The sequence below is a fragment of the Lagenorhynchus albirostris genome, chromosome 18, assembly GCF_949774975.1.
Source record: "Lagenorhynchus albirostris chromosome 18, mLagAlb1.1, whole genome shotgun sequence".
NCBI lineage: Eukaryota > Metazoa > Chordata > Mammalia > Artiodactyla > Delphinidae > Lagenorhynchus > Lagenorhynchus albirostris.
Window position 1 is genome coordinate 15,985,201 of NC_083112.1, and position 21,534 is coordinate 16,006,734.

The window sequence follows — 21,534 nt, forward strand, 5'->3', positions numbered from 1 at the left end:
TTGCTACTGAGTCTTTGTTGTGTTTGTTGCATATCAGAACATATAAATTGATTTAATGCTTGATAAATCTAATTATTATAAGGAAAACTGAATCAGAGTCTCTGTATAGGTTTTCCTCTTCCACAGGGGGAAAAAAAAAGTCAAACCAACCAGCAAGGTCATACGAAAAATAAACAGGAACTCTTAACTCAGCCCAAACGTGATGAAAAATGAAGGGAGGAATGTCATCAGCTTAACTACCCAGCAAAAGTGTCACAAAGTACACAGCTCTGAGGTACTCCTCTATGTGTGCCTAGGCAAAGCCATTACTGAGGAGCGGAAATATATAAAAAGTTTCTTGAACGCATAGGTACTACATTTCTGGTTGGGAACAGAGGTGTCTTCTTCCTGCATCTGCCTTCATAAAGTAGAAATTGATCTAAAGCCAGAATCTTGTTGGGAAGCTCCATATTGGTAAAATTATCATTTTACATTTCCATGTAAAATCCATTTCTGCTTCTGCTTTAAAAATGTTCAGGACATTGTCAAATATATTACTTAGTACCTCAATTATTAATTTACATGAGGGTGATTAACATTTTTTATTGTGGTAAAAATACGTAATATTGAATTTACCATCTTAAGCATTTTTAAGTGTACAGTGGTGTAAAGTATATTCACACTATTGCACAATGTATCTCTAGGAACTTTTTATGAAACTGAAACTCTATACCCATTAAACACTAATTTCCAGCCCTCCCCCAGCCCTTGGTAACCATCTTTCTATTTTTTTTTTTTTTATGATTTTGACTACTTTAGATACTCCACATGAGGACCATCATACAATATTTGTCCTTTTTTTGTGTGTGGTACGCGGGCCTCTCACTGTTGTGGCCTCTCCCGTTGCGGAGCACAGGCTCCGGACGCACAGGCTCAGCGGCCATGGCTCACGGGCCCAGCCACTCCGCGGCATGCGGGATCCTCCCAGACCAGTGCATGAACCCGTGTCCCCTGCATCGGCAGGCGGACTCCCAACCACTGCGCCACCAGGGAAGCCCCAATATTTGTCTTTTTGTAACTGGCTGATTTCATAAAGCAAAATGCCCTTTCAGAAAGCTTATTTCATCAATGTTGGAGCATGTGTCAGAATTTCCTTCCTTTTTAAGACTGAATAATATTCTATGTATTTACCACATTAAAAAAAAATCTATTCATCTGTCAAGAGACATTACACAACACTGTAAAGCAACTATACCCCAATTAAAAAAAAAAAAGAGAGAGAGAGAGAGACATCAGGGTTGCTTTCACCTCTTGGCTATTGTGAATAATGCTGCCATGAACATGGGTGTATAAATCTCTCTTCCAGATCCTGCTCTGAATTATTTTGGGTATATATATTCATAAGCAGGACTGCTGGATCATATGGTAATTCTATTTTTAATCTTTTAAGGAACCGCCATACATAAGAAGGTGATTGACTATAAATTCAGTATTAGAAAATTCTTAACTACCCTTATAACTGCCTTCTTTTTTATTATCCAGTTTCATGATTAACAGTGTCTCCTTGTTGCCTTGGCTACCAGGTGGTTCAGAATCAAATTCAAGTCTTAATCATACAAACTGTGCTAGTCCTTATAATCTGCAAACTTGTGTTACTCTGTATGTTTCACTCAGGCTCTTTTGGTTGCTGGGAACTCAAGCCAGTAAAGAAGAGAGGATTTACTGTAAAGAGATGGGAAGCGGTGGCCACTGAAACCACGCTGCCACTTCTGTCTCTCTCTTGCAGGCTCAGGGCCTCTCTCCTGTTATCTCTGTTTTTTTCTGCTATCTTTTCCCAACCAACCAGTCCCATCCAACAACTCAGCTTCTGTTCCCTCATAATTGGAGCTTGCATGTGGCCATCACTGCCCCTCTGGCCCCTCTCTACGTGACCTTTCAGCTTTACCTTCACCCACTGGCTTGCTCTCTTCGTACCTCCAGGTTCAAATTCAAGTCAGGAATCTGACCAGCCTAATTATCTTTTCTCACTAGGACCCTAGCCAGCCCATATGAAGCCCCTAGCCAGCCTCTGGGCTAAGCATCCACTGTAGGAGGTCACTACTCCGCGGAAGGAGGAGCGAAGGAGTCTGCATCTCATCCATGGGGTTCTCATTTGGCCTTTTTCTACCAATATGTCTTGCTCTCTCTTTGGATTTGCTTTTGATATGTGCTTTATTTCTCCTTTCTGCACAAGAACCAAAAAATTCAAATCCCAGAAGGATGATGCTAAGAAAGAACCTCGAAGATCCTCATGTTCTTTCTTATGGCTGTCTCCACACTTTACCAATCAGTGGCCTGCAGTTTGCACCTCTTAGTTGTCTTTTTGTTTAATCAGCAGTTCTCAAACTTTCGGGTCTCTAGTTTCCTTTACTCTTAAAAATTATTGAGAACCCCTGGGTTGGATCTATTGATATTCATCATATTTGAAATTAAAACAGAGAAAATTGTAGACTATTAATTCATTAAAATAACAATACTAAATTTATTACATGGTAATATAAATAACATACTTTATGAAAATATCTATATTGTGCAGAACAAAAAATTAAGTGGAAAGAGTGGCACTGTTTTCCATTTTTGCAAATCTCATTAATAGAAGATAGTTGGCTCTTCATCTCTGCTTCTGGAGAAGATGGAAAAAAAGAAAGGCAAATAGCATCTTAGTATTATTATGAAAACAGCTTTGACCTCACGGATCACAGTTTGAGAACAACTGGGTAAGTGACTGACCTGACTTTTGGTTTTGATTAACCTTCACTCAGATTCTGCCAATTTGCCTGGAGAGTTGAGTTATTCTTGTTTGTTTTTAAATTATGAAAAGAGGCTTCGCTGGCTACCAAACGATGGAACATTGTCTCCACCCAGGAACTGGGAGGGTAGGAGCCTTTTCCCCCTTCCATGAAATGCCTAATGGCCCTAATCTTTTCTAACTGCATGCATTTTAAGAAGTGGGGAGAAGGAATGCTTTAGCTGCAAACCCCCAGCCTCAGGTCTAAACTTTGTAAGAAACCCTTAGTCATATTTCTAAGAAGACTAACATGTTACATTACTTGGAAGCATCTGAAGCAAGAGAAAAGATAATTGGGGTTTGTGTAGCAACAGCAGCTGTTGGCCTCTCTAGATTCAAAATATCACCTACAAAGAAACAAATTCAGGTTTACAAATTCTTTTGATAAATTCTCCTTCAGATACAGGTTTAGACACAAAACACAATTTCAAGGCTTTTCCTCACATAAACACAGGTCTACCTACTCTCTCTCTAGGCTTGCCTGGGTGCTTAATTGTTTACCTGTCCTCACCTTTCTTAACATCAACAGCAACATGTTTTTGTGCTTTCCTACCCCTAGTCCTCCAGCACCGAATGCAGGTAACCAGATGCAGTTGGTTTTTCAATAATCTCTCTCCCAAGAGGATCGAAGGGAGAGAGAGGGTAAGAGGCAAAAGATACACAAGTTTAGATGTGAGCACTTCCATGGCTGCCTCTGGCAAATTTCAGAATCTTAAAGACAAATGCTCTTGGAAGTCATTCAGTGAATAAGGAATATCCTGCTCAAGGCCAGAATATGAAGCCAGAACACTGATGTATCCCACAAAGTCGCTGAAGTATTCTGCGTCCCCATTACATTGCACAGATAGTGAAAGAGACTGATCACCGTAAAAACATCCACACACAATAAAAATTCTGCCATAATATTAACAGCAAATTACATGGGAGATCAGTTTACATAAAGGCTAGTTGTTCATACTTACTTTTTAAACAAAAAAAGGCTCAAAACTTTTGACAAAACTGTTCTGAACATAAAAGTTGCCTGCTGAAATTGAAAACTGCTTATAGGTGATGTCATGAAGTTTAGTGCAATAGCCAAGGCTGGAAACTACTGTTCCTACTTATGAAAGCAGCTGGTGAAAGAAGTTTGGATCTTTGGTTGTTAAGTTTTGGATTTCTTGAAATTTTAGAGTTTGTAAGGGGTCCTAGCACAATGACTCATTCTTTAGATTAAACTGAAGTCCAGAGATACTAAGGGGCTTATTCAAGGTCACAGGTGTACTTGATTGCACAACCCAGGTTTGAAACTTGGGTCTATCTCTTGAATTTTTTATCTACTGATCTTTTAACTCACACAAACCTCAAAGAGGCTCTTCAAAAGGGGACTGAAACCAGGTGAATGTCTGACTGAATTTCTATGAGCAAAGGAAAATATTACAGGGCAAATTCTGAAATCACTCCACTCTTCAGAGAATCTGGATGACAATACAATATACAGCAGACATGAAAGAAAGATAAGCACCAAGTACCACTAATACCTCCTTCATTATCCCTGTTTCCCAAGTCTGACACCTTGAAGCAGGACCAAGCAGTATGTCATGGGCACTGACCAGTCAGGACCCAGGCTGGCTGTAGACAGGAGCAATGATGTAAACTGGACCAAAACGAGTTTGGCCTGGGAATAATCTTCACCAATTACCCTTTCTCTCCACTCAATTTCTCCTACACATTTAGTCATCAGATTCTTACCATCCTTCTTGAACCCATGCCCCTGCCAGGGCATTTCCAACTAAATGACATTTGTCCTTGACAGTGGACTAAACATCTCTTACTACCTAGCCTCTGCTGGAGTCTCTCCTTTCCCAAGAAACTGTTCCCTTTCCCCAATCTCCAACACTTTTCAAACCTAACTTTCTGGGCAAGGTTGAATAGTCTGCATTTGTACGATCACCCAGGCAGAATAGATCTTTCCTTTGCTGAAGTTCAAGACACACTATAAACTCTTTTACGATATTGATCAGAATCTGCATTAAATTAGAGCTATCGCTGATCAGATTATTTTATCCTTCCCTATAGATTTTAAGTTGAAAGTAATGGAATTTTTGTTGTCTTAAAACAGTATCTCCCACAGGTCCAACATTTTTCCCATTATACCACGTATGAAAGTTAATAAAATTTTAAAATAAAGGAATAATCACTTCTTGTTTTTATAAAAGAGAAATATGTCAAGATTTTAATTGTACTAATATTATAAACACTCCTGCCTCAGGTTCTTTGCACTGGCTGTGCCTCTCTTTTAACACTGTTTTCCCAGGGACCTCCCTGGTGGTCCAGTGGTTAAGAATCCATCTTGCAATGCAGGGGACGCCGGTTTAATCCCTGGTAGGGGAACTAAGATCCCACATGCCACAGGGCAACTAAGTCCGCGCGCCGCAACTACTGAGCCCGAGCACCACAACTAGAGATCCCGCATGCCACAACTACAGAGGCCACGTGTTCTGGAGCCCACGCACCACAACTAGAGAGAAGCCCGTGCACAGCAATGAAGAGTCCACGCCACAACAAAAGATCTTGCATGCCACAACTAAGACCCGATGCAGCCAAAAATAAATAAATAAAAAAGTATACAGAAGACAGGGGCTTCCCTGGTGGCGCAGTGGTTGAGAGTCCGCCTGCCGATGCAGGGGACACGGGTTTGTGCCCCGGGAAGATCCCACATGCTGCGGAGCGGCTGGGCCTGTGAGCCATGGCCGCTGAGCCTGCGTGTCCGGAGCCTGTGCTCCGCAACGGGAGAGGCCACAACAGTGAGAGGCCCGCGTACCGCAAAAAAAAAAAAAAAAAAAAAAGAAAGTATACAGAAGGCAAAAAAGCATATAAAAAAATAAAATAAACACTGTTTTCCCAGATATCAGTCCTCTGTCCAAAAGATACCTTCTCAATGAGGCCTAACGTGTCCACCTTTAAAAAAAATCACAATCCATCTCCCTGCCCCACCCTCACATTCCAATCCCCTTCACTCTTCTCTGTTTTCCCCATAGCATCTATTACTTTCTAACATACATGAATTATCATATTTCATATTTACTAAATGCAACATACACAAAGAGAGGGATTTTTTTGAGGGGAGAGTTCATTGATGTGTATCTCAAGCACCTAGAAAACTCCCCGGCACATAGTACCTCTCAAAATACATGTGTTAAAAGAACTGAATGAAAGCATTAAAATCTCATTTTGGGACTTCCCTGATGGCACAGTAACGGGGAATCCGCCTGCCAGTGCAGGAGACATGGGTTCAAGCCCTGGTCCGGGAAGATCCCACATGCCGTGGAGCTACTGAGCCCGTGTGCCACAGCTGCTGAGCCTGTGCTCTAGAGCCCACGAGCCACAACTGCTGAGCCCATGTGCCACAACTACAGAAGCCTGTGCGCCTAGAGCCCGTGCTCTGCAAAGAGCAGCCACTGCAATGAGAAGCCTGTGCACTACAACCAAGAGTAGCCCCCACTCACCGCAACTAGAGAAAAGCCCGTGCGCAACAACAAAGACCCAATGCAGCCAAAAATTAATTAATTAATTAATTTTAAAAAAAAATCTCATTTTAAGTAATATATTAATTTATATAGTAGCTCTCTATTAATATACTTTTGAAATATGTGAAAATAATACTATATTATAAGGCTATACAAACATATTATGCAGTGTAACATTTCAAATAATACTATATTATAATGCTATACAAACATATTATACGGTATAACATTTCAGTGATGGCTACAGTATATGAGTATGACATACAGTTTATGTTTTCATTTAGAGAAAACACCAGAAAAGGATTAAACGATTTGCTCATCAATAGTAGATGTGGAAGTAGGAACTAGATTTCTCTATTTAGGGTTCAATGCTAGGGTAGGTTTGAATCAAAGTATGTACAATTACCAGGGGGTCAAATTATAAAAGAGAAAAGGAAGAGAGCCTAATTGCTAAGCTATTATTTTTTGTAATCAATGCCAAAAAATGGACAATATACTCTTTTAACTCACATCTTAGGACTAATCAACGTTTTACTTCCTAAGTCAATAGGAAAACAGAGTGATGTGTTGCTTTTTAATGTTAACTGTCTCTAACCATGGTCTCTGTGCTAAAATGTTAAAGTACCTTTTTCTGGATTGAAATTCGCAAATTTTCAGCCCTGAACATTATTCAAACCAATAAATATGCAGATAGCAAGTAGTGAGCAAAAGTAGAAAGCAAACATTACGTATAGTTAACAGTGCTGTACAATATATAGGAGAGTTAAGAGAGTTGAGTCTCATTACCAAGGAGAAAAATAATATTTTCTTTTTTCTTTTCTTCTTTCTTTTCTTTTTGTTGTAACTATATGAGATGATGGAGGTTAGCTGAACCTACTGCGGTAACTGTTTCACAGTATATGTAAATCAAACCATCACGTCGTATGCCTTAAACTTACGGAGTGACGTATGTCAATTATTTCTCAATAAGACTGGAAAAAATTACATATAAAATCAGTTTTACTAGCCCAAAATGGTGCTCACAAGAAACAAACTGGTTTAAAAATCATGAGTTTTTAAATATTATCTTTAAACTGAGATGGCAAATAATTGAATGAAAAATAATACTCTTTAATTTCAGATATAATTATTAACCTTACCAAGAAGTAAATTCAAGTTCATCTTTTCTTGAAATGAACAGAATTTCTGTTATAAAAATAATGATTACCAGTTTTTGAGGCCTTTATATAAATTACCTCACGTAATCCTCACAACGACCCCACGAGGAACGTATTATTATGCCCAATCTACAGTGCATAAATTGAGGTTTCTGTGAAGTTAACCAACTCATCCATCATTATTCAGCTAAAAGATGGTAGGGCTGGAATTCAGATGCAGTTCTCTCTGGGAGCCAAGTTCATGCCTCAGCCACCAGGAGGTCTACCCCTGCTATATGAAGGCAGTGTGTTAACAATGATTTTTCCCATGAACTCTGAGCAAGCTCTACCTGATAAAGGGAGGGAAAAGAATTAAAACACCGGCTTCCTCCATATCAGAGAGCTGGTGGGAAACGAGGGCTTCTGTAAGGATGACTAGAAAACAAGAATGCAAGTGAAAGGAGAAAGAGCTTCTGGATGAAAACATGGAGGAAACCGGTCTGGTTTTTATTCACCTGGAAACTACTGCTGAGCCTCCAATTCATGCAAGCTCTGGACTGGGTACTGGAAACGGCCACGCACAGAACGTGGCTCCTGCCTTCAAGCTGCTTGGGCTAACAGAGGTCAAGAAAACAGGGGAATCAGCACTGACTAAATCTGTCCTATATGCCGGGTACTTTTAGGAACTATATATGTGTTATTTAATACACAATCATATAGATGAAACCTACATGTGAACTAATAATCATCACGTAAATTCTGAAGTAGAAATTTGAACTAAATGATAGAGAACTCTTAAGAAGAGCCTTTGGCGCAGTGGTTAAGAATCCGCCTGCCAATGCAGGGGACACGGGTTCGAGCCCTGGTCCGGGAAGATCCCACATGCCGCGGAGCAACTAAGCCCGTGCGCCATAACTACTGAACCTGCACTCCAGAGCCCACGAACCACAACTACTGAGCCCACGTGCTACAACTACTGAAGCCCGGGTGCCTAGAGCCCGCAATGAGGAGGGTGTGCACCACAACGAAGAGTAGCCCCCGCTCGCCGCAACTAGAGAAAGCCCACACACGGCAATGAAGACGCAACACCACCAAAAAATAAATTAATTAATTTTAAAAAAAACTTCAAAAAAAAAAAAAGAAGAAGAGCCTTTGGCGACTTCCCTGACAGTCCAGTGGTAAGACTTCCGGCTTCCACTGCAGGGGCCGTGGGTTCGATCCCTGGTTGGGGGACTAAGATTCTGCATGCTGCACAGCGTGACCAAAACAAAACAAACAAAACCAAATTGAGGATGTGTACGTGTGTGTTATAAGTTTAAAAGAAGAAGAAGAAGAAGAGCCTTTGAACCCCATACCCTGGAGGTAGGGCGACCTTCTCAGAAGAATGTGTTTGGGGCTTTAGGCTAATTCTTAAAGGTGGGAGAGGAGTTTCTCAGGGCAGGAGGTCAGTAAGGGATAACACCTCTTTTTTAGCAAGGGGACCCCATGTACAAGGGCAAGCAATAAACCTGATATTTGGGTAGGAGAGTTGTGATATATAGGGCTGACAAAGTGGGCAGGAATCAAGGAATTTGGACTTTATCCTTCTGGAAGTTATGGAGAGTTTATACCCAGAGGAGTGGCCTAATTACACTAGAATTTTGGACATCTGATGGCAGAGTAGCCGGGGGCTGAGACAAGAGACAGGAGGACCAGTCTGGAGTTTATTGCAACAGTCCAAGCAAATGCTGCGGCAGACAGAAACCTGCAAAGTCCTCGTGGAAGGAGACAAAAGGGGAGAGTTCGGAAGCAGCTCTGAGATACTCGGGCCAGGGCAGTATTGCTGTGAGGTCTGGGGGAAAATCTGGATCTACTCTAACTCCTGTTTCTGGTTGGGTCTACTTGGTGATGCCATTTACTGAAGGAATAAGGAGAGAGAGCATATATTGGGGAAAAGAGAATTATTTCTAGTTAGAATATGCTAAATCAGAGGTGTCCTGGAGACTCCCAGGTGGGAGGAATGCCAAGTAAGCAGCTGGAGTCTGAGTTCAGGCTCCGGAGGACAGAATGGGCCAGAGCCTTGAAAGCTGTCGGTGTAGGATAATTACAGGAGAGGATCACCAACAGAGTATGCAGCACAAGGTAGAACCCTAGAGAGCATCAGCATCTAAGGGTCTGCCAGAGAAGGAAGAGCCGGTGGGAAAGTCTGGAGAGAGCTCAGGGTTCACAGCACCCCACCAATTAACCAGCCACCACTCACCAAACAGCAGGCACCCTTCTAGGTCCTTTCTCTCCCATCCACGGCAGATAAGCTTCGGGAGGAAAAACCTGCCCTATTGTTTTGACCGCTCTCCAATAGAGCAAACCAGTTGGCCCTGAGTGATTGCAGCCAATGGAAAAGCTGTGCTGTTTGTTCTATGTGGGAATACAGTTAGCAGTCTTTTTGCAACTGTGTAAATTGCTTCAGTGAGCTTATGGTCTAATACTGATGTTTTCTTCCTACACCAAATGAGTATTTATAAAAATGTAACATTTGCTGGTAACTGGGAGCAGAGTCATCCTCCCTCTCTAAGGAGGCGAAACTGGAGATGAGTTGATTGTGGCGCCTACTACATTCAAGATGTGGTGCTGGAGGAGCGGTAAATAAATGGGGAGGGGCATCCCCTTTGGAAACAAAAACCCCTCTGGGTTACCACCGCCCTGAGTCAGCAGCATCCAACCACAGTGAAACTAAGAAACACAAGCCCAGCAGTGAACACCAGCACTGCACCCCAGGGACCGGGGCATACCTAATGCTACTCCCCTCTCTGCTACCATAAGCTTCTAGCCGGCAAGGGGGTAGCCTGCTTCCAAGGCTCTCAGATTAAAGAGTAGGTGTAGTAACACCAGGTGGTGGCAATCCAGCAACCGTAGGGGCTATAAAAGAATAACTGCTTCCTTCACACATGTTGGCTCTAGTGAGTTCTCAAGCTTTATTGCAAAGGAATAAATGTCAGATGGTTCTTTTAATTTCTTTTAAAAAAAATTTTGTTTTAACATCTTTATTGGAGTATAACTGCTTTACAATGGTGTGTTAGTTTCTGCTGTATAACAAAGTGAATCAGCTATACGTATACATACATCCCCATATCTCCTCCCTCTTGCGTCTCCCTCCCACGCTCCCTATCCCACCCCTCTAGGTGGTCACAAAGCACCAAGCTGATCTCCCTGTGCTATGCGGCTGCTTCCCACTAGCTATCTGTTTTACATTTGGTGGTGTATATATGTCAGTGCCACTGTCTCACTTCGTCCTAGCTTACCCTTCCCCCTCCCCGTGTCCTCAAGTCCATTCTCTACATCTGCGTCTTTATTCCTGTCCTGTCCCTAGGTCCTTCAGAACCATTTTTTTTTTAGATTCCATACATATGTGTTAGCATACAGTATTTGTTTCTCTCTTTCTGACTTCACTCTGTAGGACAGTCTCTAGGTCCATCCACCTCGCTACAAATGCTGCAGTCAAGGTACTCTGGGAGGAATGCCTTAGAGGTAATTGACATGGAAATGCCACCTCAGCCCCTCTGGGCTCTGAACCTTGCCATCTACACGACAGTGACATGAGAACCGTGGTCGGGCTCTATAGTCTGTATAAGAGATTAACTCAAAATAAAAACTAGCAAAATATGTGTCCACACAGAGAATATTATTCTCACACGTCTAGATGGAAATGGTTAATAAAAGATTTGTGATACAAGACTGATTCCTAGTGTTGAAAGAATACTTGCAGGACCACAGAGAGCTCTCTGGACATTCTGGCCTATAAAATTCAGATTCCTAAATGAACAGAAAGTGGTAGAGCTCTCGATGGCTGGTAACCCACTGGGGTTAGTCAGTCCACTGGAGGACTCCAGTCAGTCCACTGGAGGAAGGGTGACTCTTGTGATGAAAAATTTGCTACATCCTCTCCAATCTTTAGGGTCCTCTCAAAGCGCAACCTTTTCCTGAGGGTGATGAATGATAATAACTTGGATAATAAACGTTTTTTGCAGAAAAAAATAGTATTTGATAGCCCATGTTTTACAAATCAGTGGTGAACTACTGTAAAGATGCAGCAAAGATGGAAGACGGAACCAGAAATAAGTTGAAGCATCCTAAGGAGTGCTCCATCACTAAGACATTTCCTCCCCTGGTAACTGGCCTGCGAAAGCCACGTGACAGAGATCTTAACCAAAGCTTCCTAGTTCCTGCCAACGGAAGATGCTGCTGCTCCTGGTGACAGTAATGTTGCTAAGAAGCTAATGTTGATGGGGCACTTGACGCATACCGGCACTGTCCTAAGAGCTTTATGTGTATGTCATACAATCCTCATCACAACCCTGTAAAATGGATACAATTATTATCCCTATTTTACAGTAAGGAAACTGGGGCACAGAGAGTAAAGCAACTAGCCCAGGGTGACACAACTTGTGGGTACACAACTGCGATCTGACTTTAGCAGTCTGATTTCAGACTTAACCTCTTACATATTGTCTTGACCTCTATATATTGTCAACCTGATAGACTATATCTATTCATTCACTCACTCATTAATTCATTCTATAAATATATGCAGAGCACTTCTAATTCACGGGCACTGCATTGGATGCTAGGAATGTAAGAGTCAAGCGGACATAGCTGCCGCCTTGAAGAGCTTATGCTGGATACATGCAATAATCAAATAATCACATGAAAGACATAAAATACAAACTATGACAACTGCTACAGAGGAGGGGCGCTCAATGCTATGAACACTTATAATCTGGGGACACGAACTGCCGGAAGAGCAGGGAAGACGTCCCCAAGGAAAGGAAAAGTAAACTGAGATCTGGAGGATGAGAGTTAAGTAGGCGAAGAGGAAGGAAGCACACTCCAGGCAGAGGCCCTGGGAACGGAGGGAACAAGGTGGGCATAAGGAACTGAGAGTGGCAGCTAAGACTGGAACTCAGGGAGGAAGGGCACTGCGGAAAGCGTGGCTGTGGAGGACAGGGCCAGACCCAGCAGGGTCACATAGGCCATGGGAAGAATTCTGGCCTGTGTGCTAAGAGCAAAGGGAAACCTGAGAGAGGTCTGGCAGAGGATATGTCGAGATAAAATGTGTATTCTGAAAAGATCCTTCTATAGCTCCAATATGGAAAACAGAGTGGAAGAGGCAGCGCAGATGTGGGATGACCAGTGAAGGGGGCGGGGTCCAAGAAGACGATGGAGCAGGATAATGACGATGGTGGTGGTGGTGATGGTGACGATGACGATGATGATGATGAAGAGAGAGGGGAGCTGAGAGGTATTTAGGGGGCAAAAATCCATAAATAATGGACTGGACAGAGTTGAGGGTAAAGGAGGAAAGTAACTCCAAAGAGCTCTGGCTCGTGCCACAGGATGGTCAGTGGTTATAGTCACATAAACAGGGGACACTGAGAAAGACCAGGTGAGGAAAAGACCAGGGGAGGAAAAGGAGTCTGATTTTAGACCTGATGAATTTGAGGCTTTTCTGAGACATTCAACAGAAAATATTAAGAAGGAAATTGGAATTACAGAGAAAAGGTCTGGACAAAGCTTAAAAGTTGAGAGTTATGATCACATGGGCAGCAAATGCAGCCATGACACTGGCGAGGCTGCCCAAAGAGAGGAGAAGCGGGGGCCTAGGAGGGCAAATGTTGAGAAACTCCCAACACTGAACCAAAGCTGGTCCGAGGACATCCTGTGATGGAAACAGAGGCAAAACAGCCAGGGAACAGGAGGAAAGCCAGCAGAGTACTGTGTCGTGGATAGACATGAAGAGAGTATTTCAGGAAGAAACAGCAGAGCTAAGTGCTGCTGGGAGGTCAAACATGATGAGGACCTAAACATGTCAGTTGTACAGATGCATGTGGAGAGCTTTTATAATCACAGCCAGAGCTGTTTGGACAGATTGATGGGACTGGAGGCCAGATGGCAGTGGTTTCAGTAAAGAGGGGAAGGAGGAAATGTAGACAGCAACTACAAACAAGTCTTTGGAGGGCTTCCCTGGTGGCGCAGTGGTTGAGAGTCTGCCTGCCGATGCAGGGGACACGGGTTCGTGCCCCGGTCCGGGAAGATCCCACATGCCGCGGAGCGGCTGGGCCCGTGAGCCATGGCCGCTGAGCCTGCGTGTCTGGAGCCTGTGTTCCGCAACGGGAGAGGCCACAGCAGTGAGAGGCCCGCGTACCGCAAAAAAAAAAAAAAAAAAAAAAAAAAGACAAGTTGTTGGAGATGTTTGATAATGAGAGAAGAGAGAGAGACTACTGGGTGAACAGGGAAGAGAGTTGTTCTTAATAAGCAACTTTTGTTTTTAATAAAAAGAAATTTGAGTGTGTTTAAAAGCCAATGGGAAGGATCCAGGGGGAGGGAGAGATTATTAAGGAATAAGACAAAGGGAAAGTAACTTGGAACATAATACGCTCATCGATTCCTAGCCATTGCCTCTCTGAACCATAGATACACTGCTTGATGTGGCCAAGATAAGAAGATGACCACCAAAAGAATCTAAAAAAGAAAAGAGTGGATATATGTATATGTATAACTGATTAACTTTGCTGTACACCTGAAACTAACACAACATTGTAAATCAACTATACTCCAATAAAAAGAAGATGACCATCTTCTAAAATAGTAATATAGGGAGTTCCCTGGTGGTCCAGTTATTAGGACTCAGAGCTTTCACTGCTGTGGCCCAGATTCAATCCCTGGTCGGGGAACTAAGATCCCGCAAGCTGCGTGGCATGGCTAAAAAATTTTTTTAAATAAATAAAATAGTAATACAATGACCCCAATGAGGCCATCCTTTGTGGCAGATACCTCCTGTAGATATTGTATAAATGATTTCAATCTACCACACACTCTACAGGAACTCCTTAGCACCCAGTTTAAAATATAGGGCAATCTGGGTGTTCCTACCAGTATTCATGCTACAGAATCGGTCTAAAAGGGCGATCAAGCGGTTCTTCAAAAATTCATAATCATAATGGAGGTGCCACAAAATAACTGGCGGCCTAAGAAAGCCCTTGGCATATGCATTCAGTACTACTTGACCAGATTTTTAGATAACATTCAGGTACTGAACAAAAGACAACAGGGCTACCTATACAGTGACACAATTGGAAGAGACAGGCTTGTCCTTGAGAGGTTCTAAGAAGGTTGGTGACCCACACAAATACTGAAGGGACAACAACTCCCATGATCACAGTAAGTGTTTTCTTTGACAAAACCACCTTCAATGAATTATACTGTATGAATAAACAGTAAGCAACTGGCATGTTGCACTCAGGGATTCTTGTTCTGCTAAGCAGAAAAAATACATATATATATGTAGATATTTAATATTGACATATAAATATTTATACATATTTAAGTTTACTATAACTTATTAGCACAAGCTCAGAAGAGAATGGCCACCTAACAGTCTATAAAAGGAACTCCCCACACTAGAAAGCCCAGGGCCATAGATTGATGAAATGACTCAGAAATGATGGTCTTTTGTGGTAGAAACCATGGGAGAATGAGACAATCATAAGCTAGTGTAAGTACTGAGATTATGGAAGAGTTTAAAAGGAAGCCCTACAGATTCCAGGTCCACATTTCTCTGAACACAGGGCCTCTTGAAACTGTCTTCAAATCCAGCCTCCGTTGACTTCACGATTAGGCTACTTTTCACGTATGGTACCACATTAGAAACCCTGGGAGGCAGGGCAATTCCAGAAGCAACATCAATTGTTCTCTAAGTACAAAACCTGAAATGTGCCATGATGGTTGACAAACAGGAGCCAGTCGGCTATAGCACTGTTGTCTCCGAGCCAATCAAGGTGAAGGTTTTAACAGGATTTTCCCTCCAGCAGGAGTGGTCCGACTGTACAGTCAGCTTGGGTACAGCTGAAGTGCTTTATTCATAAGTTACTTCTCTTCACTGCAGAACGTGACCTCACCATTTGGGTTCAGTCCCTGTAGGCTCATTATAACCCATAGCAATAAACAACTCAACCAAAACACCTTGTTACATTAAAGGCTCAAATTCTTTAAAAAATATTTTTTTAAATATAAAAATATATTTTTAAATATAAAAATATTTTTTAAATATTTAAAAAATTAATTAAATATTAATTTTTAATTAAAAAAATTTTGATTATTTTTAAATTATTAAAAAAATTAATTTAAATATTTAAAAATATTTTTAAATATAAAAATATAAATATAAAAAATGTATTTTTTTAATATAAAAATATATTTTTTTAGCAATGGCCAGATGCATGGAATAACACAAGCTTCCAATTCATTAGTGACCATCCTAGGGCAATTCCTTGCAACTCGGTTGTCCTAGTTGTGTGAAGAAATCAGCCTGGTGTGATAAGAAAATCTGTCCAGTGATCAAGGAAGTCCTAGTTCTGCCACCACTATCTTGACACGTGACCTACCTAATATATGTCACTTAATCTAGGGGAAGGTGGCATTAGATAGAAGAATTAAGGTCTCCCTTTCAATTTTAATCTTTTCCTATCTCCCCCTCCTTTAATATCTTTAGGTACCTCTTCCCAAAGGCATCATTTTACACATTCACAAAATGGTTTCCTAATCAATTGGTAGGACACTGTTAGGGAAATTCTGTAGATACAGTATTATTACCAGTTGTACTGAGTTGAATAGTGTCCTCCCAAAATTCATGTCCACATGGAACCTCAGAATATGACTTTATTTGGAACTAAGTTCTCCGCAGATGTAATTAGTTAAAATGAGATCATACTGGATTAGGGTGAGTCCTTCAACCAGTGATTTATAAGAAGGCCATGTGAAGACAAAGAGACACAGAGAGGAAGCCAATGTGAAGATGTGGGCAGGGACCAGAGTGACACACCTACAAGGAAAGGAACTCCAAGGGTTTCCATCAGTCCCACAAACGTTCAGGAAAACATAACATTTCTACTTAGGTTTTTTAGTTGCTTTCTTCGTGTATCTACGTTATTAATTTCAGGAAGCAGCGTATGGACATCAAATTCTTCTACACGCCCAAACCGGTCATTTAAACACACGATGCACTCTGTAAATGCACACAATAACACTCAACTGTTGAGAGTAATTTTATCCTGCTGGTTAAGTGCCCAACTTTGGTTGTAGCATCTTGATGATGGGAACTGAAATGCCTTCTCTCCTTCCTTTAACAGAACTTTTACAAAACATCTATAGTGGTCCAGGACACAACACTGAAGCATACATGGTCTCTGCCTTCATGTAGTTGACAGTCTAGTGAAGGAGACAGACCCATAAACAAATGAGGCAACAGGAAGGATGGAAAGCCTTTAACAGAAGCAGGAGTGGCTCCTGGCCAGCAGCATGGGGTGAGAAGAAAGCCCAGGCTTCAAGGCACACAGAGTCCCTAGCTTTGCTGAGAGCTGCTTCCTGGCTGAGTGAGCTGGAGAAGCTCGTGAACTCTCTAGGCCTTAGTCTCCTTATCCGAAAAATGTGAGTAATACCACCTACATCATAGAATTACTGTGAAGCTGGAATGAGGGGATGTATGTAAAGCAGAGTGCCTGGTACATAGTAGATGCTCAATAAAGGTTTATTCGCTTTCCTCTTTCATTCCCTTGAATAAACTATATGAACTCTAAGAATATAATAACCACAAGAACTACCAAAACAGTAACAACAAAGCCATACACGGTCAATATCATTTATTTTTATACAATAACCTCTATCCTGAATGCTAACCATTATACACAGCAATTGTTTCCTCTCATCCCAATCAAACTTCCCATAACACATGTATGAGTGTAATCTACAAAGAACAGAGATTTTATCATTTTGGGGTCTTGTTCGAAAAATCTTCAGTGACTATGCATTTATCTTGGCAAGATTTTAATAAAAATTTTGGCACCCTAAGAGTTGTGATGAAGAAGAAAAAATATATTTATAAAGATGAGTATCATTTTTTTTTCCCCATGCCATTCATTTTGCCTGAAATACCTTTCCTTCCTATCTTTAGCTAATCAAATCCTAGCTCACATCCAGTCTCCATGGAGCTGCCCCAGACCATTCTCTCCTACTCTTATCTGACCTCATTGCCTTGCCAACATCACACTCACTGGGGTGCTGCTACTTTTGCTGTTATTTTTTTACTATGTGTTAGGTATTTCATAACTTCATTTTTCATTTTGCCCCAACTGAATAAGTTCTTTGAGACCAGGAGCCACATGTTAGAATTGAGCATAATCTTCTTCACACAGTTGATATTTATATATTTGTTGGTTGGCTAGAATATATGAGTCATTATGACAGAAAAATCTAAAGTCCTGCTTCAGTATGAATAGCAGTTAGTACAATCTGACTTCTGTCAACATTGAAACAGAAGGCATTTCTGAAAACTCAGACTCAGGATGAATTAAATTATTGGCATACCTTCTTCCCCCCATGGAAGTTAATTCCATTGTGAAAAACATTTTGAATAGCAAAAGAACTGTACCAATAAACTGTTTCAGAATTTAAGCAGGTACTAATTACAACCAGCTATATTAATAATAATAGTATTTATACTTTAGTCAACAACTTATTTAACAAATTATTCACTGAGTCCCTAATATGCACAAGGTACCACACTAAGATCCACTGAAAGAGGAGATGAATAAAAGACTGGCCAGTTCCTTAATACTCAACAATTTAATGGAGGAGACAGACTTGACAACTTTTTACAAAACAGGTTAAATAAGCAATGTGATATAACTAACCTATTGAGTACTGTGTGTGATTAATTTTAATTTTACTTGGGAGGTCTCAGGACCCACCTGTCGAAAGGAAGGAAGGAAGGAAGGAAGGAAGGAAAAGAGAGAGAGAGAGAGAGAGAGAGAATGAAAAGATAACATGTGAACAAGACCTTGAGAGATAATCGGGACTGTAGACCAAGATGGCAGAAGTGGGTTCTGGGCTACATGATCAGAAATAACAAAGGTTATAGACATGAAAATATACCACCTTCATTTTTGCTTCTCTCAGTAGGTGATCTAACTTGCTACTTCGTGAGAAAAATAAAAGGTCATTCCTCCCTTACATCTCAATACTGTCTCCTTCTTTCCCTACCTTAAAAATTGAAAGTCTCCCCATTCTTTCCCAAAGCTAAATTCTTGAAATGGTTCTGGACCCTCTGCTCATCTACTGTCACATCTTGTTCTAGCACTCACCCTCTCTCTCTCCACTTCCTTCTGTGGCCAAACTTCTGAAAGAGTGGTCTGCATTTGTTACCTCTACTCATCTTTAATACAGTACTCAGTTACACAAGGTTAACTGCCTCTTAAATCTCTTTTATTCAGTAAAATAAAGTGAAATAAGGATTTACTTTCCAATTTCCTCCTTTCTGTGTTTCAAAATAAGTTAACCAATAGTATTTCTTCCAAAATGTATTTGCTATATTCAAGGAACAGAAAACTTATAGTCTCTGGAAAGGATTTCTCACGTCCAGAAAGTAAACTATTAAACAGCTGAGACTCTGTATAAGCATTTTCAGTAAAGAACCAGTTATTTTTGTAGTGATCAATGAGAATTCTGAACCTTAAACACCCTGTTCTTTCACTGTATCGTTTCCTAACACAGAGCTCTTTACAATTCTTCAGATGAGAATAGGTAGGTTATACAACTCTTCTTCTTCAGCAACGTAGAAGAAATACTTTTAAGGAAATTATTTCATACAAGCCAGGTCCTTAATCTTTTTTAGAAGATCGGGTAAGGTAAGATTTGGTATCTCAACACCGAGCTGACACACCTGGAGAATCCGGTTCCTGATTTAAGTCCTGATTCTCTGGCAGTTTCATTTACTAAAGGAATAATGGCTAACACAGCCTCTCTTCTTATTTACAATAAAAGCCAGAACTCTCCATAACTTAGTTCGCTCTCAACTTGCCTTCAAAGCCAAATGTATCGGTACCCACTAACCCTTTATACTGATTTCAAAAATACAAAGAATCACCTATATGCTATACACACATAAGGCTTTTCGCGGACAGTGAGTGTTACACATACTAGTGCACGAACTGCTGGGCAATAAATGGATCTCAGCTTATTTTTTCAGATTTTCCTTTGTGGTGAAACTTCAACTAATTGAACAATCCAGTTATCTCCCCTTATCTTTTAAAAACAAGTTTATCGTACGTACACCCCACTTATTAAAAATGGCTCTCCTTAAAGAAGACAAAGGTCTGTATCGTGATCTTCTCCTCCGTCCTCCTAAGGCGCAGGTTTTACAGATCTACAATGCATTAGATCTTATAGGACTTCCATAAATATTTGTCAGTGGACTGATTTATATGTAATAATATTGTTAAAAATTTCCATAAAGATCACCAAACAAGTGTTTTGACTAAAGATCAAATAGCAAATGTCAGGCCCACCTCTTCAGACCCCTCAGGGGGGTTGGGTAAAGACTAGAAGTGGAGACCCACATTCCATGTGCCTAAATACGTAAAAGTTATCAATCAAGTTAAACTACTAAATACGGTCTCTTCCTCCAATCTTGACAAATATACCTTCAACCGCCTGGAGGCACAGGTACAAAGTTAGAAATTTGAGACCTCTTGAAGTCCCACACCATAGTGTGGTGACACGGGAGGGCCAGCCCACACCCCCTTTCCCATTCTCAGCTCTATCGACACCTTGAGGGACCTTGCCCACACGTGCGGACACCTACTCACCTCAAACCATTGCCGCTGGGGCACCCTTCAGGCTAAGGGTACATTTATTAGTTTTATCCTCCTCTGGATGGACCTAGGGAAAAGGCCCATGCAGGCCCTAGAAGCAGGCCCTAAGCTGTCTGGGAGCAGGAAATTCCAGAGCCAGGTACCCAGAGCATGGGGGTGGGCGGAGTGAGGGCTTAGGCTGGGCACATGCCCCTGGCCCCTCAGATCCCTCATCCTGTGGGGAGGCGTGGCCGGAGGAGGGTCCTCTAATTCCTAGGTCCCAAAGCAGGGTCTCTAAAGGCAATACTGGACAATATACCAAAATGGAGAATTTACCAGATCAGCTGTCTTACTAGTTAATATACTAGTTGAAAATTAATATGCAAAAACATGATTAAGTAGTAAAACCTGAAATTCCAGTCTCTGATCACTTCAGTTCCTTCAAGATCTATAACCGAAGGGTCTACTATTTATCTGGATCTACCCGACAGACTAAATCTAGATTCTCTGCTTTCTTAACAAATTTGTACAAATTGACAGAATTCTATTCACCTACTAGAGGGCGTTAAGAAGACAGCAAAGAGCAGAAAGAGGAAGGAGGACAACGTCAAGTATCAAAGACGAGATCAGACACACAGGTCCAAGAGAGCCATTTCCCTTGTGTTCTGTCACTTGCGTGGGGAATCGTGTGACACCACGATTAACCATCTGATCAAAGTCACTAGTATCACAGCTTGCTCTCGCCAACCCGCAGATCATGTAGTTCACTCTGTGGCCTGGTAATGCCCCTACTATTCTAGCTGCTGTGAACGTGTAAGCCAAGCTGAATCTCGTCAGCATTTAAGCTGAGACTGATGATAGCTCTCCCTGCACCTCACCAGAATTTGCTGCACTGCAATTTCCACTTAACTTAGCAAGAAAATTAATTTGTTAATTTGAAAAAAAAAAACTAATAAATAATTCTCATCACAATACACATATACATACTCCACAGGAAGGGAAGTATTTCAACTGAAAATCTTATTTATGTGTACTTACTGAGATTGTACCATTGTCTAGACCTATGGACAGTCTTCTTGTTTCCGGGTTAAAAGACATGCATGAACATGGAGCTGAAAGAAATGAACATGTTGATGAAATTAACAAAACGATGATTCTCATGGATTCAGGAGTGACTAGCTCAAAGTGTATGACTATTTTTTTCCCACAATTTCCTGACAAACAGTTCATTTAACTCCCACTCACCAAAAAATAAAAACAGTAATTTTACAACTAACCCCTAGTTTCTCAGTTATCCTTTTAATGAATATAACAAATAAGATATTCTCAAACTGGACAAGTTCCAAGGGGCGTGGTCTTGGCTGTTCTGTATCAAGTCTAAATTTGCTTTGACTAGATTAACAATATTTTGTGCTGCATAAGCCTTC

At 41.2% G+C, this 21,534-nt stretch overlaps 1 protein-coding gene across 4 annotated transcripts in view; it reads right to left on the reverse strand.

The window, feature by feature from the left end:
• WDFY2 (WD repeat and FYVE domain containing 2) overlaps positions 1 to 21,534 on the reverse strand; it is a 194,044-nt gene that overhangs the window by 76,948 nt on the left and 95,562 nt on the right. For all 4 annotated transcript variants that reach the window (XR_009536830.1, XM_060129398.1, XM_060129400.1 and 1 more), the window contains exon 3: positions 21,146 to 21,219. Coding sequence is in view for 3 of the 4 variants with exons in the window: in XM_060129398.1 (XP_059985381.1) it covers positions 21,146 to 21,219 (74 nt within the window). In the remaining variant the exon portion in view is untranslated. The remainder of the gene's footprint in view (positions 1 to 21,145; positions 21,220 to 21,534) is intronic.